At 33.4% G+C, this 24,479-nt stretch overlaps 2 protein-coding genes across 2 annotated transcripts; one reads left to right on the forward strand and one right to left on the reverse strand.

Annotated features, from left to right (window-relative positions):
• Positions 1–5,062: 5,062 nt before the first annotated feature.
• SerRS (Seryl-tRNA synthetase) lies at positions 5,063–7,898 on the forward strand. The gene is made up of 6 exons (XM_018512644.1): positions 5,063–5,121; positions 5,248–5,776; positions 5,862–6,146; positions 6,217–6,438; positions 6,832–7,088; positions 7,173–7,898. The coding sequence occupies exons 2-6, from the start codon at positions 5,315–5,317 to the stop codon at positions 7,426–7,428; spliced, it is 1,482 nt and encodes a 493-aa protein (XP_018368146.1). The 5' UTR covers positions 5,063–5,121; positions 5,248–5,314; the 3' UTR covers positions 7,429–7,898.
• A 4,684-nt stretch (positions 7,899–12,582) lies between these two features.
• cic (Putative transcription factor capicua) lies at positions 12,583–24,467 on the reverse strand (the record flags this gene model as incomplete). The annotated part of the gene is made up of 20 exons (XM_018512625.1): positions 12,583–13,508; positions 13,595–14,071; positions 14,177–14,409; positions 14,518–14,716; positions 15,752–16,015; positions 16,099–16,317; positions 16,405–16,633; positions 16,915–17,228; positions 17,319–17,631; positions 17,784–18,203; positions 18,414–18,688; positions 19,808–19,885; positions 20,160–20,373; positions 20,604–21,493; positions 21,743–21,852; positions 22,158–22,364; positions 22,480–22,576; positions 22,848–23,096; positions 23,189–23,741; positions 24,204–24,467. Coding segments are annotated over 20 exons (5,673 nt in total), but the record flags the coding sequence as incomplete, so codon positions are not given.
• Between the last annotated feature and the right edge of the window lie 12 nt (positions 24,468–24,479).

Here is a 24,479-nt window from a genome sequence, read left to right on the forward strand (position 1 = left end):
ATTTATTATCTCACAGCATAAGTTAATAGTTTATGGCTAGCATAAATGATCCTTTAGGCTTAAGAAGCGTTTATGCAAGCCGTAAACTTAACTCATAATCAATAAAGTTCAATATAATTTCAATGTTTCCGCTCATAATAATAACTTACAGGATATAACTTATGTCATAATCATAAAATTAATTTAAATTAAAGACTCTATTTTGTAACTCAACAATTGGTAACTATATTGTAATTACATCGTCATTTCACAGGTTTGTACATGGTAAAAAACCTGCGCAAAGAAAATTAATGTAACGATATTATTACAGTCGTAAAGAATTATAGAATAGGATCCTTAACTTTAACGACGAGTGGCAGCACATAAATCTGCGTAAATCATTGTATTGATAACTTACCGATTACTTATATAAGTTTACGGCCTGTATAAATGCTCCTTTGTTATACATACGATAGCAATTATCGCGACACTGTCACAGTTTTCCTTACTCGCGGTATCCACGTTAAATTATATACGTATTTATTTACTAGGTTATTTCGGAAAATTGCGAGCTCGAGATCTAAAACATAGTCGATCGAGTTTTGCTTTAATGCGTGAATATATCGGCGCTCATCGAGGCATAACTACATCGAATTGTAGGAAATGTGCTTCGATATATGCACAACTTCATATGTGCGTGCGCGAGTTGAAGCATTGTATAATAATAACCTCTATAATAAGATTTGGAACGCGTAAAAGCACACATATATGTATAGTATAAAGTGTGTTAACGATGTGAAAAATAACTGATATCGAAAAATGTGAACGGTCGCTTGTTCGCTCGAATTCATGATGGAATCCATACTCGAATAGTGAAATTCGATGGTCGAATCCATGCTTGAATTGATATGATGTCAAATAAATTCGTAAACGTATTAGAATTCCGGTAATTGCTCCATACATAGTCTATATATACATATTTACTCGATTGCACGCAAAAGTATTAGTTGAGAATTAATGTAACGCATAATATATTGAATAATCTGTTAGTTTTCGATGAGATGGTAATAGCATGCATGCATATAACCATGTGATATCATTATTTAATGATTCTGTTCGCGAGTTGTGTATATTTATAACAAGTTAAATAAAAAATATGAGATTTTTCGAGGTTAGTAACAATCGTTCGTGATACGATTCGAAATTAACAAACGCGCTGTATTCCATTTTGGCGATTTTGATATTTATATTCGCTACAAATATCCATAAAACACGATGTGTGTATGGAGAAAAAGTTCTGCGGAATTTTATTTGCTCAAAATATATACAGAATATATTTTTACGAAATTTCCGACTAGCTGACGTGAAAACTTAAACTTTTCCTAAAAGTTCGTTTTTAAAAAATGTTCCTACGACTTTTTGTTATCAAGTTACACGCGAATTAAGTAAAAGAGCATTCTGATTTTGATTGCTCATAAGTCCGTTAAAAATTATCGTACCGTAATTAACAAAACAGATTCTTAAAGCTGAGACATTACTCTATCAAGTGTAATTGCCAATTAAAAAAAATAGAATATGTACATTTGAGCTAAAAATGTAATATTACTGTCTTTTTTTTTCCATTGCGGTTAATGGTTATAAAAATAATAATATCACATTTTTAACTTAAATTTATATATATTTTACATTAAAAAAATTAATATAATACTATTCGATAAAGCAACGCTTTAAGAATCTGTTTTTTTAATTGCAGTACAATGATTTTTAATGGAGTTATATATGAGCAATCAAAGTCAGAATGCTCTTTTTTATTTAACTTGCGAATAATTCAAGAATAAAAAATCGTAGGAACATTTATAAAAATGATTTTGTAAGGAAAACTCCAAACTTCCACGAGATATATTTAGATAATCGAAAATTTTCGCAAATTTTTTTTAGCATGACCCACAAAATAAGAAGAAAAATTTCCTTTTTTTTCAACTCGTAGTTTTCTATACATAAAAATCACAAAATTCGCATAAATTCAAAAAATATAGTAACCATTCGAAAGTAGAGATTTCAAGTTTTATAACCCTTTTTTTAAATTTAAATTTTGATCATTTTTAACGAAGATATTGTATATATAACTTTGAGCCAACAAAATATCGCAGAACTTTTCCCCCAACCCAATAAATATATATAGGATATTAAATAAAAAATGGCGAAGTTGATTAAGAAATATTCGATGCCTGCAAAAATCCATAATAATTTATTGAAATCAGGAGTAAGTTGAATCTCTGTTTTAGCCGCGAACTGCGAAATCGGTCTTCGGTATTTATAGTCCGTTCTTGTTTTAAAGCTGTCTTAAGTAATGTCTTAAGATGCTAATACGGCCTTCTGATTGGTTCGTGATATCTTAAGATGATCTTAAATACAAGAATCATCTATATATGACCCGGTAAAAAATTTTTCATGCATGAATATGTATAAATATGTATAAACATACATAAATATTCATAAACACGTATAATCATATACGAAATATATTTATACATATTCATACATCTCTTTTTCTTTTGTGTAAAATTATTTTTTAGTGTAATAGAAATAATAATAGTAATATGAAAAAATTAAAAATAATTAAAGAGATAATTTTCGCATTATTTGATTCAGAAAAAAACAAGTTTGGAAAAATATGTAAAATAAATTGCTACACAATTATGCATAATTTTATATATAATTATACATAAGTAATTTTTTTTACATTTCTTCAAACTTGATTTTTTTCTAAAACAAATAATATGAAAATTACTCTTTTAATTATTTTTAATGTTTTCACATTACTATTATTATTTTTATTACACTAAAAAATAATTTTACACAAAAGAAAGAGAGATGTATGAACATGTATGGACATATTTTATATATAGTTATACATGTTTATGAATATTTATGCGTGTTAATGTATGTTTATACATATTTATACATATTCATGCATGAAAAATTTGTTACCGAATACTGACTTATGACTAACCGCACATTCCGACATCTCTCTCTGACCGTCTTCTTTTTCCTCTAATTTTTTGTAGATTTATTGTGGATTTCCGACCCAATAATATGGGTCACAGCCGTCACAGGTTACATTACCAAACGATGAACTTTCGACCATCTCGCGTCATGTGAGATCTGTTCTTTTTAACTGAATTTATTGCGTATTTTGTTTTTCTACTTTTTCTTTTTACGTTGGAGAAAAAAATATTAGCATTCAAGACCTCCAAGCCTAAAGTTCCAAGTTAATATCAAAATTAATACCAACATACTTTTCAAAAATTACGTAAAGAGTATACATCTTGTAAAACTGTTGAATCTGATGCTGGAAAATTAAAGTCCAGTTTTTAGTAAACATTATATTATTAAATTTGTGATTTTTTATTATATAAATACTGTATAAATAAATATGCATACTTTTAATACTATATCTTATTATATCGGGTGTGTTTCAGACCACCCGTATAACCCTTTTATCTTCACAGGATAAGGTCCAATCGTAATAATGTTCTTCTGAGAGACAAGGCTATTGGAGATTATTCCTTTTATTTTCTATTTCCTATTATTTTCTATTTCCTATTATTTTCTATTTCCTATTATTTTCATTTTTACACAAAAAAATTCATTTTTACATAAAAATGAAAATAAGAGGTATAATCTCCAATAGCTTTGATCTTGACAAATGTTATCCAAGACATGATCCTGAACAACATTCAAGATGTTTTAGCCGTCGGTCGGACACCTTGCGTAATGCTAATGCCGACGGTACTGTAACTTTCGACCTTATAACTCGAAAAATACTCAATGAAAAGTAACTATATTATATAGTGTTTTGAGAAGCTCTCGATATCAGCTATTAGATACTGGAATAAAAAATTAGGTGTTCCATTTAAGAAAAATCGACGTGACTTTGATCTGAGCTTGACGACGCCATCTAGGATAAAATTGATAAGATCAGTAAATAAATCTTTTTAAACCCTACAACTTCTATCTAAATATTTTTACGATTGGACCTTATCCTACGAAGATAAAAAGGTTGTACGGGTGGTCTAAAACACCCAGTATATTGCCGAAAAATCACAATTTTTTTTTTCTACAGTTACCACCATCTCTATTGATAATTAAACTCGGATGATAACATTAAAATTACAGTTTTAACTAAAAATCGAGTACTACTCAGTTTTAAACATATATGTATACAGGGTATCCCACGTGACTATAATCACGATTTTTCCGACACTTCCGACGATCTGACAAAAATTATTTTGAATAAAAACTAGTCAGTTTTTAATTGGCTACAAATTGCAATATTAAAAATTTGCAAAATATTCTTTTTTAGGAAAAAAGCCAAGATCACCCTAATTTTTTTAAATGCCACTACGTATTTTTTACTTCATAATATTGTAACTGATGTCACAAAGAGTTCAATGACTTCGTATCATCACTATTCAATCACTATTTCAATTCCAAAAGTATAAAACTAGTTCAGCTATAGAAAACAGATCTACTTCTGTCAATATTTTGTAACTTAACATAAATTCCACTTGTCAATATTATATAATTTAATGTGTAAATTCTATTCTCACAATTTCTAAAATTTAAATCACCGCGTTCACGATACTCAAAGTGGGGATATAATAGCATTGATGATTGGTTCCGTCATTTTACTTCAAAGCCAATGAAAATTTTGACAAGATTGACGAGACTCTCTTTTGCTGGATTCACACTGCATTCGATGTGCGTCGTACGACGCTCTGCCAATCAGAAAATAAGATTCCGATGGATTTTGCTTCGTATCATCGGAATCCTGTGTTCTGATTGGTTGCAGAGCGTCGTACGACGCAAATCGGATGCAGTGTGAATCCAGCAAATCAGAAAACAGGATTCCGATGATACAAAGCAAAATCCATCGGAATCCTCCATATCCGATGCAGTGTGAATCCAGCATTATTCCTTCTATTGTGCGCAGGGCCTTAAATGCAAACGTTTTTGGAAATTTCAAGCAATACGAACAGACCTCATAACTCCATAACCTCAAATCATTTCAGGTCAGGTAAGAAGATCGTGACAGCCCTTATCGATCGTTGACAGTCGTTGATCGTTGTCATTTAACAGGTAAAAAAATACATAAATACATATCAAAGTTAAATAAATGTCCGACAGAAAGAATGCGTATCTCGATCTATATAATCTATATCGTCGTCGGCGGCAATATTGAATCGTATATCTGTTCTGTCACAGCTGGTTGAGGTGCCACGTGTGTGCGGCAAAGTGTGTGTCCTCTGACGCCGAACGTAAAATAGAAATTATGGTACTCGACTTGGATTTCTTCCGTAAAGATAAAGGTTTTGATCCAGAAAAAATCCGGGAGAACCAAAAAAAGCGTTTCAAAGATGTAGAACTAGTAGATACCGTGATCGAGAAGGACAAACACTGGCGGCAATTGCGTCATTGCGCTGACAATTTCAATAAATTAAAAAACCTGTGTAGTAAAGAAATCGGTGAGAAGATGAAGCGGAAGGAGCCGCTTGGTGATGATGATAACGTACCCCAGGCAATTGTTGACAATTTGGACAACTTGACCTCGGAAAGCCTAAAAGCATTGACGGTGACACAAATCAAGAGAATACGTTCTCTTATCGATGATGCCATACAGAAAAATGATGAGAACCTAAAGACTACTGAATTGGAAAGGAATGCTGCACTCAGGGAGGTTGGAAATCATTTGCATGAATCTGTGCCTGTCAGCGACGATGAAGAAGAGAACAAAGTATGTTTGATTGATACATCGCTTATAGCGATTTAAACTTACTTGTTCTTAGTGTCTGTTATTTATCTAATCTATACCACATTAGGTAGAAAGAACATGGGGAAACTGCATTGATAAAAAAAAATATTCTCATGTCGACCTCATTCATATGATCGATGGAATGGATGGAGAACGTGGAACAAATGTCTCTGGTGGACGAGGCTATTTTCTCACTGGTCCAGCGGTATTTCTTCAACAAGCCCTAATACAATTAGCATTAAGGAAATTATTCAAGACAGGCTACAAGCCTCTCTACACTCCGTTTATTATGCGGAAAGATGCAATGCAAGAAGTAGCGCAGCTTTCTCAATTTGATGAGGAATTATATAAGGTAAGATTTTTTAGTTTTAATATAAGATATTAATTTATATTTATAATATTATCCTATTTTGTTCTATCAGGTGATTGGTAAAGGTAGCGAACGTAACGAGGACAAAGAAATGGAAGAGAAATATCTCATTGCTACCTCTGAGCAGCCAATAGCAGCTTTTCATAGAGGCGAATGGATAGCCGAAAATGCTTTACCAATAAAATATGCCGGAATCTCTACTTGCTTTAGACAAGAAGTTGGCTCTCACGGACGAGATACTAGGGGTATTTTTAGGGTACATCAATTTGAAAAGGTATCTGAAATTAAATAAGAATTGTCAGTCAATCAATTAACATTAGAAATGTCCCCACAGTCCTAGGCGGATCTTGACCTGTTCTAAAAATTCTATCTTTCTCTTTAAACAGTTTGCAACAATGTTTCGTATGTATGGTTATAAGTTGTATATACATTTCCTAATTAAGAATGTCAGATTTCTATCAAGATTTCCTATTTGTAACCTATGCATATTATACATTTAAAAAATTTGAATGTAGGATAAAGGATTGAAAGCCCGCGAATTACGAATCTGCCAGTCTCACATAAAATCACGCGGTATCCCAAATAAAAATTAACCATTCATAAAACAATAAATTCAATGTATATGTAAAACAATAAATTTAATATAATTTTATTATCTTATTTATAGCTAGAACAATTCTGCCTTACCTCGCCTCATGATAACAAATCCTGGGAAATGATGGAAGAAATGATTTCCAATGCGGAAAAATTTTATCAGGCTCTAGACATTCCTTATCGTATAGTTAATATTGTATCCGGTGCATTGAATCACGCAGCTTCTAAAAAATTAGATTTGGAGGCTTGGTTTCCTGGCTCGGGTGCATTTCGCGAACTCGTATCATGTAGCAATTGCTTGGATTATCAAGCAAGAAGATTGCTAGTCAGGTTAGTGGATTAAATGAATATAAATATTGCTGCCTTCCTAATCAATTTATCGCAAAAATTTTATGAATCTCGTTTAATCTACAGATACGGTCAAACGAAAAAAATGAACACAACGACAGACTACGTTCACATGTTGAACGCGACAATGTGTGCTGTGACGCGTGTAATTTGTGCAATTTTGGAAGTACATCAAACGGAAACTGGCATCAAAGTGCCAAAAATTTTGGCGGATTACATGCCTTCCGAATACGAAAATGAGATTCCGTTTGTGAAAGCTGCGCCGATCGACGAGATTGAAACGAAGAAACAGAAAAAGCAGAAAGAAAACATATCTAAGTAGCACAGTTATGTGAATAAAATGGCGAAATAAAACAAGTGGACTATAGATATTATTTATTGCATTTTTTAAATGTTCCATTATGATCTAACTGAATCGTGCAAAGCTATGTGTTGTAATAGCTATTTAAGAAAATATATACACGAATGTGTTTTTGGCTTCTCAATGTCGACAACTTTTCATGTCGTCACTCATACAACAATACTTTCCTTGATTCATCAGAAGTTATAAACTCCTGATTCGCAAGAAAAGATTTCCTCCGGCCGCTTTTATATACAGAGACAAAAGTTGTTTGAATATGTAACATCCCCAAATATCGTAATTTATTACCTTTATTAATCAAGAAGGCATGTATCCGTTCAACGATTGTATCAAGCTTAGAACAATTGGCGATTGTCAACACAGATTACAACATTTTATTTGATAACACTTGTTCAATATTTTTATAATCAGACATCGGTATATAATATATATGATTTTGTAATATACATTTGATGAAGAATATTTTTCGTATATAATATTCCATATTTATCTGCTTTCTAAAAACTCGTAATATCTCCGTAATGTGCTAAGAATCCTCTTTCCCCTTTTATTTTTACAATTATCAGTATTGTTAATACTAATATACATACAAGAGGCCATTAAAATGTCTCCACCAGAACAATGCACTTCAGTGTATATTCGTGAAAAGAAAAAGAAAATAAAAGAAACTTTTTACGGCGCTTCGCCAACAAGCTACGGTCTCTATGACGATTATATTTATCAGAAGAAAAGCATATGCCAATCTTCATTCGTAAAATTGTTACGTATACTAATAATAATCGATATAATAATATTTTGGCCAGGCATAAGATAATTCACCATACTGCCTTTCTACCTTATAATAAAATATAGACTTTACATTGTTACAAGTAAATTTTCATATAATACATTTCACATACAGGGTAAATTATCATCGTTCGCAGCAACGTGCCTCGCCGAAATAATGTTAAAATTCTAATTTCACATTATTCTTATTATTTGCGGCCATAGCACTACGATTTATAACTGAACAGAGTAACTTAACTTCAAACTGCAAGCTAAGGAAGTAAATTGCCGAAATATGAAAATGTTTGGCAGAAATACCGTGTTTATAAATATTGTACGATCGACTGAAGGAATTGCCATGTCACGCGCGAGATTGGATGTATTTTTTAATAGAAAACGATGGTATCGAGCTTTCAAACAAATTTTAAGCTTTCATCGAAGATCAAAAATCTAGCAAATTTATGTGAATCGAAGAAAAAACGGGCGCGTACACTTAATTTTATATTAATGTATGTAAAACAGGCGAAAACATCAATTTTGCGTAATGGGGGAATTCCAATAAAGAATGCCACAAATGCCGTTCGAATAATTCCTCATCTCACGTTCTTGCTTTCGTCCCTCAGTCGCTCCTTAAAAAAAGTAAACGCATTTTTAAGTCGAAACAGCCGTGTATACGTGTATTTGTGTACCTGGTAATTTGGTCCAACAACTCTGGTACTCGTTTTAAGGGCGTCAGTGTTAAAATCTGCCAATCGCCATCGGCTCATTCATCCGCAAAACGCGCTCGGTTTGCATTCAGTTCATAACACGTTGAAACGATGACTCATGAGATATTGATACAGGCACAATGGTAAAATCGGCAAACGAACAACTTATGGTAATAAAGTGTAAAAAGGGATAATAATCTGTCTCTCCCCCCCCCTCTCTCTCTCTCACACCTCAAAGATTTTCTTTCCGTATCTGATACTTCTACATCTGTCGATTAGATACAATTAAGAAAAAATATACATGTGTTATATATCGCTTCTTTCTTTTTCTCTTCTTTCCAACGTAATTCCACGGAGTTCACACGCAAGAACGCCGATATAATTTACACTTAAGAACGCACTCCAGAGATATTGCTTGATGATACTGAAATGGATCATAATGGGGCTGTATTAGTCGATCACGTTTCAGGGTATAAAGCGGACTGCTTGTCTCGTTGGATTGGTGCAGATTTTAATGCCTCAGCCAGATATATATATATATATATAATTATCTTTCCTACATATAATATATGCCATGATGTCATACATATGCGACTGCGTTTAATAGTTTGTTTTATACATTTATATATATATATATATTTTTTATATTTATAATTGTATTTATATTTCATTATTCCCACGCATTTATATGCACGTACATCGTGTACACAATGTATCAATATTCAACATGTGAAAGTTTTTACTGCATGGATACATATAGAGTCATCTTCTCTCACGACTTCTATATATAATATGTACTTTTGTATGCTTCGTATATTTTTATAACATTAATCTTGACTGATAATATATAATTACATAACAGTTTTAAAAATATTTCAAAATTAAACAAGAAATAATAGAATAATGAAAATTACGGTAAATCGCGTAGCAACTATAAGCACAGTAAAAATATATTTAACGCAAATAATAAAAAAGTAATAATAAGAGTAATGTGAAGAAGCGCTTGTGCATATCCATTTATACATTAAGGAAGAGATATAAAGAGGAAGGAAACATACAGGAAGAAAGTCTAGTAGTGAAGAAATAGTCAGTAGAATAGCCGCCACTTTTACTTTACTTCTGTTTTCCTAGATCACAGTCACATTCATGGCTGCTAAATCACGGAACGTATTTCATCACCATATGAAATAAAGGGGAAGAAGATATATGTATATATATATACACATATATGTGCGCGCGCGCGCATGTGATGTGTGTGTATATGCGTGCGCACGCGTGTACTGTGTATTATATATATGTATACATATTTTTATATATACATATATATCAAATGATTTTTCAAGAATCTTATAAATACTGGAAAGTAGTTCGCTAGTTTTACGCAAGTACAAAATATATATATAGTATTTATTTTTTTGTATTAATTCTTTGAAGATGGGCTAGAATATAAGAGATATTCAAATCCTGTTAAGATCCTGTTTTATCTAAATCTAAGAACATATTTATCAAATAGCATATCGTTTTTAAAATACGAAAAATGCACATACAGATTTAAAAAAAAGTTAACGCTTACTGTATAAATAATTTCTTGATAGACAACTTTCCGTTTTGCCAAATAATATAAAGAAAGTATATTTGACAAATTCATTAGCTAAGAGAGAAGAGTAGTATAGAATAAATCTTGCGGACATAAATATATAGTAAGACTTGAGCATTCGTATTTAAAATACTTTGATAAAATATCTTCAAAAAGTTCTACGAATCTCATATTGGACGAGGTATTTTATTAGAATTTAGCCAAATTAAATAAAAACGAGCTTGCACACTTCACGACATGCAACATAAACGTACATATGCAACTCTAAAATATTCTGACAATATTTTGACAACACGATATTCTTCAAATTTTGATTGCTTGCATGAAACGCAACCATAAAGATCGTTTTAAAACGTATTAAAATGGTTTGCAATTAAATCTGAAGGAAGTTTTCATCAGTAGAACAGTTTTAAGTAATGCCGGCGATACGAAATTTTACAGGATCAGTCCAGGATTTAAGTTTCCCTCTTCCTACGTTACTATTTGCCACTAGTGCGTTTAACATTCGATAAAAAATAATAAATCAAGAGACAATAGGAGAACTATATAATTATATTATGTACAAACAATAGTATCCTAACACTTTAGGAAAGGATTAACTTTGGAGAAGGGTGGGAGGACCGTCCCGAGCACAAGAGTCCACTACAGATGAAGGCCCATAATCTGCAATTATTCTAAACTTAATCCTGTCTGCACTTTTCCTCGTAATTATAATTCTACAAATTACAATACCATATATTCTACCATCTCCAGAATATATATATATATATGTATATATAAGAGTGTGTGTGTGTGTGTGTGTGTTATGTACACACATATATATACATATTTTAATTAGTATAGTTTTCTATTTACAAAATATGTAGAATAGACACTGTTTCATATCTTAACTACGATATACGTGCCTTGACGCAAGATTTCAACCTGTCGAGGTGCGCTTTTTTAATAAACATATGTATCACTAATTACATAACCTATTTTACAGCCAAATTCAACAATCTTTGCTAAAATTCGATGCAATAATTCTGAGAGCTTTAATAATATAAAAAGGGGGAGAACGTTGGATCAGTAAAAAGAGAATGTTAAAACAGATGCGATATACTGTATCTTTTTCTCTTACATATATAATAAAGAATAAACTTATTAAAAACACGATATAACAACCACTGATCCTATTCAATATATTGTACAAATTCACTGTATACAACATATACGTTTTGGCTTTGATAAAAGTGCACGCATTTTATTTTAATACGTTACTATTGTTAATGATGATGGTAATTGCCGTTTAAAAATTGATATCGACATTTGAGTACCACAATGATTAAATTTTGTCCCTGCCTTTTCGTTTATGCAGTACATATTAAGTACTTGATACATGCAATAAAGATAAGAATAAAATGTGTATTTGTCACGGCCAAAAAAAAAGAAAAAAAATTATGACCTTTATAAAAGCGCTTAAATCTAAGGTCAGAAAAAAAAAGAAATATAAAATAAACAAAAAAATAACTGAAAAGACCGTTTTTAAAACACCTATAAAACATAGATTAATGCATTGAATCTTAGCAAAGCTCTAAAAACAGTAGAATAAGTACTTTCAATAATGTCAGAGAAATTTACATACTGTCTATATATCAGAAGTTATCTAACAATTATTCTTCCACGTACGGGAATTATAGCACGCATAAATATTCCCTTCACTTTGTCGCCGCACAATGGCACAATTTTTACCTCTGGGGGATATCGTAATCTATAAATCAAGAATACAGTACTTTTATAGCTCCTCAGCTAAAGAATTGCAGATATTTCAGCTCTTCAGATGTTCTTTACCTCAAAGTTATTCTATAATATTTACATACGAAATAAACATTTCTGATAAGTGTATTACATACATTTTTGTGCAGTGTATCGTAGTTTTCATTCTATACTTTTTTCCGACCTATATATATATATATATGTATATATATATATAAAGTATAACTAAGTATATGCTTATATATATAAACTCTGATTTAATTTCATAATATTTTATAATTCTATGTTCCATAATATTCCCAATTACGATTCTCTCTCTCTCTCTCTCTCTCTCTCTCTCTCTCTCTCTCTCTCTCGCTTTTCTTTCTGACCCTCTTTTTCACTACGACTTTTTTTTTCAACAATATTTAACATTAGCTTAGGCCTTTCATGAATTACGCAGGACGTGTTGATGTACAAATATCAATTGCACAATCAAGACTGCGCAGTAAAATGCAAATTACAATTTCAAAATGTAATAAAATAATATCATATTTGAATTATCATAATAATTCTTTTCAATCATCTTTGAATCTATAGTGCAATATAGTATTGTCTCTTTGTTTCAAAGAAGAAAGTTTTTATCTCGTGGCAGATTTCAACATACAATCAAGCTTATATATTGCTTATTATATTCTTACCACATAGTTACTGCATTATTATGTGGTATAGTATAATACAACGGGATTCATACAATGTAAAATTTGCACGCATAAAAACATAAATTACCGTGAAGTATCGCGACTTATCTATTGAATATTCGCAATTTTCGTCATTTTTTTTTTATTGTTCAATGACGATCGAACACAAAGATCCAAACACACACTCCAAGAGAGCATCTCCAAACTGTTAATAGCTCAATATTATATACAAAGTCGATCATTATTGACATTTATATATCGACACGTCTCAGTATGCCCGCTAAAGTCATCCGCACTAGACTTTATCGTAATTTAAAATTGCACTAAAGCCTTTCGCACTACTTTATAAATCTCAAAGAGAGTGTACACTTTGACTTTTTTCTAGTGAACACTTTGCTCTTCAAAGAATAATGATGTATTCGTGTTGCGGAGTAAGGGGATGCACAGTATCACAGTTGGCACGTGGGTGCTAGCTACCACTACTGCTTACAGGCAGTGAATGTGGAGCTCCTATCGATGTTGGAGGAGCAGTTGGACCTGAAGAAATATTTAGTATGAATCAATTTATATTATAAATATATAAGAAAAATCTTATAAAACGCAACGAAATTTTTTACACTTACCAGTTACAACAGGAGAAGATTCAGAGACCGGTAACGGACTAACAAGACTGTTAGCACTCGGCGTCGAATTGGCTTTCAATTTTTGCCTCACCTCTCGAATCTTTAGTTGCAAACTAGTCTTGGTAGGAAATATATCCACATGCTCAAGTTGAAACGAGGTAGTCGCTTGCGCAGTTGGAAAATAACCATGCTCTTGAAACAATTGCATGACCAATTGTCTCCGTTGCTCCAGTATCTTCCTATGACCACGCTCGTTGTCACTTCTACCGATTCCCAGCACGGTATTTCCAGCACTGCTCCCAGGGGTTTTTGGCGTACGCGGAGAACTGGCATCGACATCCATTAGATCGCTGTTGGCTCTATAAGCATCGACATTGAAATCTGGACCGAAGAACGTGGTGCCTGTCAGCTTAACATTCGAAGCAGACTTCGGAGTAGCTGATATCGGTGTATCCGACTCGATCTCTTCCTCATTTACTGTTAGAAAAAAAAAAAATATATATATGATATATATAATATCATGAACATTATTACTCAAGCCTAATTAAAATTATATATAGATTATTTAGTATAATTATTTACCTGTGGGCCTATGAGGTACTACTTGTATGGGTTTCTTTCGACTATAGGTGTGTATACGTGTTTGTGGATGTAACATAGAAGCTGCACTGTTATGGCTAGCTGAACCCGGAGTATTTATACTGATCGGAGTGTTTATACTGATCGCATTCGGACTTTGTAATCTTTGTATATCCTCCGGTTTGAATTCTGGCAACGATGAGAATTTTTCTTGGAAGTTCACTTGTTCGAGAACTCTGCAATTATTCGACAAATACATCAAGTTAGTCTAATATATTTATAAAATCTTTCATTATTGTAACAGTTATAATACAGTAAAGAAATTAAAAATATATTGATAGTACCTGTCCATACCATCCTCCACGTTTTTCTTGAAGAAGGAACCCTTCTTAGTAGAGGGAGAAGGAGAAGTATGCGATTCTGTAAAATTCTGTTGTTGCGTTTGCTCTATCGTTTGAGATGTATTTATTTGTGGTCGATTATCACAATGTTGAGATGTTACCATTGGCCCATGGTCTCCTGCAGTTGATGCGGGAGGCACTGCTGTTAAATAAAAAGTATGAAAGAGGAGCCATAAAGGAAGGAAAAAAAGGACTAACAGTTTAGTGTCAAATTGGTTCATAAAAATTCATAGACAAAGATATAAAAATTATCATATCTTAAACTACAAATCACTTTTTAATCAATTTTAACACTTTTTAGTTTTCTATTTTAGTCGATTTTTCCTTAAAAAAAATGCCTGAGCATTTGTATAATTAAGACTCTTGAGTAGTCTCACCACAATCATATTGAATTATGATATCAGAAATAAGAAATGACACGTTAATTCATGTTACGTGTCATTAATAAATAAAGACAATTTGGATAAAACAAAATGATGAGATCGTTTTAAAACATTTGTAAAAATGGACAAAAATTATATGCTTATCTCTCCTGACAATTAGTAAATAAACTTAAAGTGATACAAGGCACTTGTAAGTTAAAATAGGCTACACATGCGCATTGATTTAAGTACTTTACGTGCCCTTTACTACTCAGGAGCCTCAAATATAAGAAAAACAAAGCTTTTGCGATTCGCAAAAAGATAAATAACTAATAAAACTATGCTTTTTACGTAATTTCTTAAATGGATTTTGTCTTAACAAAATTTTTATTTGAGATTTAATTGTAAAGAAATTCACATTTAAAATATTGAGAAATTACATTAAATAATTTCCCTCAAGAGAGAAAAAATTAATTAAGAAAAAATTAATTTTTTAAACTCTGTGTAGTTATGAAATATATTCAATATAACATATAATAGGCTGTGTTCTAAAAAATTCACTGTCAGTTTATGTTACGTGAACTATAAATTTTCAGCATTGATAATTAATTTTGGAACACGGCTGCAGTAGTATGCACTTTAGAGTACATACAGTAGTATGTACTTTAAAGTACATTTATTGCTTTTGCAATGTCAAAATAATTAACTACACAGACAGCATGCATGTTGAAAAATCTTTAAGACGTTTTATTGTTCCAATTTCAATTTTGGACATGTATGCTGTTGTCTGGGTACAATTCTATGTTATTATGTACCCATTGATTGTCTCCTTTGAAGTGGCGCTCGACCAAGCTGTGCCGGAGTCGGAGCAAGCATGAATGGACCCTTGCTTGGCCCTAGGTCATTACTTTGCCCTTCATCGAATGTATATGTTTTATTCGATGACAGATCACCGTTTCCGTGATTACTTTGAGGTGTATGCGGCGTGTGAGGCGTCGATGGTTGCTTATGTATCTCATTTGTTGCGGGAAGAGCAATGTTTACTGTACCCTTTCTATCTTCAGCTTTTATATTACTGACTATAATAAATAAAAACAAAAATTAATTAAGAACGTTCGTATATTACGATATATAAAAGCTAATAAATTCGCAGAAAGATTACCATAAAACTGAGTGTGATTCGTAGTCAATTGACTGTCATTATTGTTCTCGGATTCCGCGAGGCGAGCAATAGAATGGCCAATCCCTCGATAAGTCGATGTAGTGGAGATTGTCGATAACGTTGCAGGATAAGGTTTGCTCACAATTACGCTTTGAATTTCCATCTTATTATTCGAAACCAAACTCTGCACGGATATCGAATTATTGCGACTACCAGCGTCTGTATATGGAACGCAGATATATTATTTACATTATATTACAATATAGAAGAAACTTGAGAAAAAAACAATAATTTTTGTACACTCACCAGTGTTGGGTATCTGGAAACCACCATACATCCTGGAGTGCGGCGGCGTCGGGTTAAGATACTGCGATCCCTGCTGCGGTTTGGAAACAGCCACCAAATCGTTATCGAGCAATGTTAGAGTGAGCGGTGGTTGATAAGGGACAGTTGAAGTAAGGGGGCGAAGAGTAGTGCCTAAAGACTGCAACGGCTGCTGTTGTTTCAACAGCGCCATCATAGGTTTTGATCCAATCTGTTAGTACCGTTAAACCTGTTACTTAATCTTCGAGTCCGTCTAGAAATCTTTTATTCGAAACTATCGGATGAAACGTGTGCACTATTTTCTTAAGCAAACAACTATGATGAAGCAATTTCGATACAGTCACTAGGAAACATGGGCTTGTCAATACGTAGAACAATAATTATACTCCCAATAACACGGATGCGATATTTGTTCGTGCAATATTTGCGGCAAATATCTTCAAACAAATCGCAAAAAATGTATGCTGAAGTGTCTACTCATCTAATACTTACAGTGTGTAATACCGGAGCTGATGTAAATTTAGGCATGTTTCGTCCGTTCTCGGTGTGGATGCTCACGAGATTATTTACACTGTATTGTGTGCTATACTGCTGCTCGCTCTTTACCGGTTCTGGTTTAATAATTTTTGGCGATATCGGCATAGTTATGAAAGCTCCACCAGTAGGTTGGAATCCTGACACTCCTGTTGGATTGACAGGACTGTGATAAGGATACGTACTCGATAAAACTGATACAGTACTGCCTTTATCCATGGAAGTATGGTGATATTTTGTTGTAGACTCTATACCTGTTGAAGGTATCCGTGCTAAATAAACATCAAGATTTGTATTGTTAAAACATATTTATGTAACGTATCAGCCAAACGTTACATTCGTTGATGGCTTAGAAGAAATACCTTTTATCGGTTTAGGCCTGCACGTTATTTCTTGTTTAACATTGATGACTTCTCTCTTTGAACCGCTTACTGCCGAAAATTGCGATTGATTATAACATATTTTCTCTGCATCCTCATCTTGCGCGTCGTTATCACTATCTGTCAATTTATCTTTACATTTTAAATCTATTTCCGGCTGAGGATCTTCACAAATAACCATCTGATCGTCATCTGATCCATTTGCATCATCGTCCTGCTTGCTGTCGCTCTCTGCATTTTCGATTTGCAAAGGAATCTCCGAGATCCTATGTTGCGTGTGTGACTGGTTCATAATCTGTCAATAATTTTGTCGATAAGCCAAATATCTTTTCTTTGCAGATATTCAAAGTGAATAGGAAAATCTTGAAAGATAACTCCTTTAAATGCTCTACTTATTTTTTATGTTACATTACTTGTGCTACATTTACTATCGCGAAATCTCTTTACCTCAACGTTAGTAGAAGTTTCATTACATGTGGTAGTAATTGGAGTAGATACTTCATCAGCAGATGTAATTATTATTGGATCCTCTGACGAAGAACCCTGCAAAAGATCTGTTTCTTCTCCCGTACTGTTCAACTTTGTCCTTCCTGTTTCGCTTCCCTTAAAGCTAGTCGTCGATGACTTTCGTCTGTCCTTACTGCACCATTTCCAATCCGGATGTGCCTTAAAGTGTGCTTCTTTCACTTCTGAAGCAAGCTCATGGTACTTTTGTTTTTCCTCTGGTCCCAAAGCATACCACCATTCTCCCAATATTTTGGATACTGTACGATTATCTTGATTTGGGTGACGTTGATGCACAACGGCACGATGCCGTTTTGAAAAAATCATAAATGCATTCATAGGTCGACGTATTCTGTCTTTAGCCTGTAATTAATGTGTGAAAATATGTACACAATAAAGATTTTATTAAATTTATTCTTATTGTTATATATTAACATTATTAATTTGGTCATTATCAATATTAATATTATCAGATATATATTTTTACTAATATAATTAAATATAAACTGATTCATTTCATTGTACTTAATATCAATTAAATAGTTAAAGCACATAATAATTCATTAAACTTACTTTCAATGGAGTCTGTGGCTGTAAAGAACTGAGCGATTGACTACGTCTTTTATTAGCATTAGCTTCCACTTCTGCAGGTGGGGTTGGTTCTGCTTCAAAAACATCATCATCCTCTTCTTCGGCAGGTGTTATGGGATCTGAACCAGTACCAGGGCCATCTTCAGCAGATGTGCTCATACTTATTGGTATTGGAGGTGCACTCAGGGGTGGACTCAGAGCAGAAGGAGGAGGGCTCACCTCTGAGTGTTCCAGAACTGTCGTCTGCCAGGAAAAAGCTGCAATGAAGTTAGTGGGTTAGTTGCAATGAGTGTGGTTAGTATTGATATGGGAATAGCAGCGGATAAAGTAATATTATAAATTTTTTATAGAAATGTTTTCGCTGCTATATCCAAGAGAAGCAATGTGGATTAGTGGATTAATGAAAAGAATTGAAGTGCTAGTATTTTAAACTAAGGATCAGTAATAAGTAACGAGAAACCAATGTTACTATTTTGAAGATTATTCATTTAATTTACAATATTTAAATAGAATATAGCAACTGTAACATAAATATATGTCTAAAATATGTCTAAAATCGTGATTTCAGGATAAAGTAAATATTTGTACAAAAAAAATCATGATTATCAATCGATGCCATTGAAATAATATATTATTTATACATTCTATACAATATACTTTAAAATAATATATTATAGAATATTTGGTTTAAAAAATGAGATCTTCGAATCAAAATAATAAAAAATTTTTAACGATATGTAATTATCATTTAAAAACATTATCTACATATCGAATAAAAACATTATCTACTCTACATATAAAAAAGTCTTTACATTTTAAAAATCTATATAAACTTTGGATCCAACATTAGTGAATAGCCTTCCCCAGCATCAAAGTTTTTGTAGAGAAATCTTATTTTATATGTTAAATAAAATGAAAAATTAAGAAAGGATAAAGTTTGTTAATTAATTGCGTCAGCTGCAAGGTTGGCAATGGTACATGGGAAAAAATTGCACAATTAAAAGTATCTCATATTAAAAAGAACATCTGCAATATTATAAACGTGAATAATATATATGTGCAGAATAGCAGTATAATTTTTAACGAATAAAATTTTTTTTATATTAATGCAATAACGTAAAAAATACGTTATTACATTAGAACACACAAAATAAATGCATAAAGGCCTAAAAAATAAAAAAAAAGAAAGGGAAAGTTGCCAACTACGTAAACATACGTAAACATATGGTCATGTAAATATTTTAAAACATAATTAAGCATCTGTGCTTATAATTTGAACATAACAAACAAATGTTCTGTTATGTACCATTGACAAACTGCAACCTACAGCAATTCCATAGGCTTGATACATTTCAGTTGGCAGTCAGAACTCAAACCTTTTTTCCAGTTGTGCACATTGTTCAGTAATGATGGGGGATGAGGCTGGTATGCAGGAGGAACTTCATGGCTGCCATCTGTGAAAGCCTTACCGTTTAGTCAAATTTTCTTGTATCACCGATTCGACATATTATGACATTAAGATTGTCATCACAAACGATTACGGGATAGCAAAACGAGATAAAAAAAAATAAGACGAAATAACGTAATGTTTGAACTTTTAAACGCTTAAAACACTTTACAAAAAATTAATTATTGAACACGAAGAAAAATTTTTATAATATTGGAGATACAAAATATAAGGGCTGTTTACATTCGAATAATGCATTTATATTATAATATGAAACTTACAGAGAATTCCGTTGTTTTTTGCATTCTCTTCTCTAGAAGATTGAGTTTTTGGAATTTGCACCAAATGTCCTGGCTGAACAATTACGTGTTGGAAGACGCTTGTCGGAGTAGACAGATTAGATGCTTCTGTGGATGTCATTACAGCACTTGTAGGCGGCGGCTGACTTCTTTGCATGTCCATATGCACGGTTGTATGTGTGTTCACTTTATTCACCTAATTGCAGTAAAATTAATTTATGTACACTTATGCGACATATATGAGCCTTGTACTACGTTCTTGTTTTTCTTTAATATACCCAACTAACTTCTATTAATCTGGAGCCTCCACCATTGCAAATCGAATTGGGACATAGTGTAAAAAATTTAGTGCTATTTTATTGCTTAACTATAAATGTATTTTTTTCTACTTTACATTAATTCATTATATGTACCGTGTCAACTTACAGGTTGCTGCAAAACAGACAGTTTATCAATATGGACGGATGAAACTGCGGGTGATTGAGGTGGTTGTTGACACTGAACTTGATGCAAAGTGGAGACCGGTAATTGGCCCGGATGGTTGATTAAATTCTGTCGATATTTGTCATCTTGATTGCTTATATGCGCACCCGTTGGCGCCGACATGTCCATGCTGTTCTTTATCACGAGATACTTTTTTTCATGCTGCATCACGTAGATCGGTTGGCCTTGGGACTGTGGCGATTGCGCATAGTCGACTGGTTGTTCCAGCGATTTGTGTACAAGTGTCAAGTTCTGTGGCACCGGGATAGCGGGCAGAGGCATGTGAGGTGAGAGCGGTGGTTTTATTAACTGCGAACTCTGTTCGGACATCTCGGTCTGATTGGGAAAATCATTGGTGGACGTTAGCGCGTGTTGCAAGATTATGTTTTGCTGTTGCTGCGCGATCGATGTAACGACTGAGGGATGTCTCGTCGGTGGTGGACTTTGTTCCGACCACGACAGAGTCGGATTCTGTCCGGGTTGCATACTGCGACTCACTGGGGAGATTCTTATTACACTTGTCCCTAAACTGGTGGGGATAGCACCAGTTATCGGAATCGGTCGATTTCTATCTACTCGATTCGGCTCAGGCTTTATTACTTGTTGCGGATACTGAACCAAAAAGTTCGATTGTGTAGGTGAATGCTTCCATTTTGCGCCAGGTGAGATCAGCGGAGTCGCATGATGAGCGGGACTCGAAATAGGCATAAATACATTATTCTGATTGAGCCCCAACGGCGGCACTGGTGACTGATTTATACATGGAGATATAGAAGACTGACCCGTCGGTGACGAAAAGGCTGGCGTAGCCGATCTAGAGCTCCCCAAAGACACTGTAATAATACAACACATTTAATCCATAGAAAGTTACCACCATATAAAAACATTTTACATTATTAGAATATCGAATATCAAAATATAATTCAGAGTAAACAGATTATCGATAGTTAAATGTAACATACATGATCAATTCTTTTATTCGAAATGGTCTGTAATAATACTTCAATAAAACTCTATAATCTTTTTTGAAATGTAAAAGAAAAATTCTTGTTATTTTTTTATTGGAAATATAAAAGATATACCAAGCATATTAGCAGCTTCAGTTTCATCAAATCTATCCGTTATTCTTCTGTCAACATAATTTGGCGAAGTATCGGAATCTCTTGATGTTTCTTCGCCATCCATTTTACCACTGTAAACGAAAAGAAAATTAAAAAATTTACAACATCGTTAACACATCAGATAATTTAGTAAAACAATCACTTGTTAAACAAAAAAGCTGGTTTTCATTCCCTGCTTCTTCACATATAACAAAGAATTTCGAGTGAAAAAATATTAATACCGTAATTGTGACAGGAAGTAAAACCAAAAACCAAAACAAATCCCAAGGCAACTGGGTAAATAAATCGTAATGTTGTGTCCCTTAAAGAACAGAAATCCAAATAATAAAAACGAGAAGAAGCAATCATCGATACAAGTGCAAATGGATGTTCATACCCAGGAAATGTGTTTGCTGGACCTCTAAGACCAGACCCTTTAAGGCTAAGATGACGAGAACAGTATCCTCTTCGCTGGCTTTCCTTATTACAGTCCTTTTTACTACAAAGTCGACGCCATTGTTTCCCATTATACTTTTTTCTTATTCCACTTGGTGTAACCACTATGTCGCCCTTTTTATACCTATGTGGCGTTGCCGCCTGAGATCTATTTAACAAAAAAAGTAGATTCATGTACAATTATTAGTTAAGAGTTTTACTATTATTACATGTATTAATCAATTTATCTTATGAAAAACTACTATATTTGATCAAATTAATACCGAGGTGTGGCTGCCTGAGAGCGAGGCGTTATACTACGTTGTTCAACTAGGCTACTGGTACTTCCTCGGCTCTGCATGCTGCTTCTTTTGCTGCTCCCTGACAATTTTGCATCTGTCAGTTGAATATACTTGAATTACTATACTATTGTTTTGACTAAATTGCTCTCATTAAAAGCCTCAGCTTTTCTTACAGATATAGAAAGGAATACATTTTCAGAAAAATATCAAAAAATATTTAAATAATCTATTGTTAAAATACAAATAAATTTTAAGTTTTTCATGTTTGCGCGCACGCATGTAATCAGTAGCAATATATTTTTTAAACAATGTCGTACGTGATACAGTGAAAATTTCATATTCTATCTAACCTGCGTCCGAGGGAAATGTAATATCTTCTCTGTCTAAATCATCCTCGCTTTCTAAATCATCGTACGGCCGACTACCATTACTTAACGCCGTGGCAGAATGCGCAGGAGTGCCTAAAGTCATAAGAGGACTGGTACCCGTCGTTCTATAATAACTCGTATCATTGTGACTTGATATATGCGATGTATGATGAGAAGTATGCAAAATTGGCACTGCTGTCGGAGCTTCCGTGATATTGCGATATCCATGTTCTGATAAATTTAAAAAAAAGCAAACGTTACCACGCTATAATTATCTTTTCGAAAAATGACTGGTCTTATTGATTATATAAATGATTTGTTACCAATGTTCTCTCTTGTAGGGTCACATTCTTCCAATCCTTCCTCTAATTCGTCCGCCCATGGAGGTTGTACTAGCCGCAAGTCCGCACGTTTCACAATATAACTCTCACACTGATCGTCCTCCCGCGGTATTTTCACAACAAAACGAGAAGGTTTCGTTAATACTCTACTCACTGTCCCTTTTACAAACACTTTTGTCGCGTCCACATGACTGCTCGAGATCGGACATCTAATGCAAACCTTCATATCCGTAGTCACCTGTCCCAGAGACGGGCTTGCATCTCCTATCACATCGTACCGTCTTGCACCCAGAACGTCACTATAACGCATTAACTTCCTCTCGCCGTCAAACTCAATTAATATCTCACCGTGAACAACGTTACGTATAACACCCGGGAAATAATATGAATCCCTTAAAGCTAACACTCTATGATCGCGCCACTCACTGAGATCAATAGCAAGCCGAGGACGAGAACGTGAAGGTTCCTCGCGAAGAGAGTAATCCACCGCTGTGCTTTGAGGAGGTAACACTACTACCGAATGAGTTGAGGGTACCTTGAACATAAGGAAAAAATTCATGTACAACGCATACTTTCGAATAAAAGATAATTTAAAATAAATTATTTGTATATAAATTATATGTATTAAATACAATAAATATATTTTATTTAATATTTTTGACACAGAAATGTTTCTTATGAAAATACAAAAATTATTTTAAATGACGTAGAATGATATTTCTCCCTATAAGAAGTATCAGTATTCTTAATTTTGCATATAATAAAGACTGGTAGGCAGAAAACTGTACATATATATTAACATTTTATTTTGTAAAAAACCTGATATTTTGCTTAAATTGTTACATATACAAATATATGTATAGTACGTATTGCTATATATTTATTTTCTATAATATTTATAACTTTTTCATAATATAGCGTTCAAATATCAGCTAAAATTACTGCTAACATTACTATTACGCTAATACTAAAATTTCGGTTAGTATCGTCAACATACTTGATAACAATCAGACTCCTGTTGTTGTGGCGACTTTCGGCTGATGGTAGTTGGTACGCCGGATTGTTGTCCTAAAACTGGCTGGCCGCTAAGCGGCATAGCAGGCGCGCGTATATGAACCATATTGTTGATGTTGCTGGTGACATTGCTGGTCTTGTCCATCTCTTCAAGCTCCGATGGATCGAATTTTCGTTTCTTTGGAAGCTTTTTAGCGCTGATAGTGGGATCAGACGGGTCTCGTTGCGGAGGTGCAGGAGGCGGGGGGGGGTGGGGTGG

This window comes from Trachymyrmex cornetzi, unplaced genomic scaffold, assembly GCF_001594075.2.
Source record: "Trachymyrmex cornetzi isolate Tcor2-1 unplaced genomic scaffold, Tcor1.1 scaffold416, whole genome shotgun sequence".
Taxonomy (NCBI): Eukaryota; Metazoa; Arthropoda; class Insecta; order Hymenoptera; family Formicidae; genus Trachymyrmex; species Trachymyrmex cornetzi.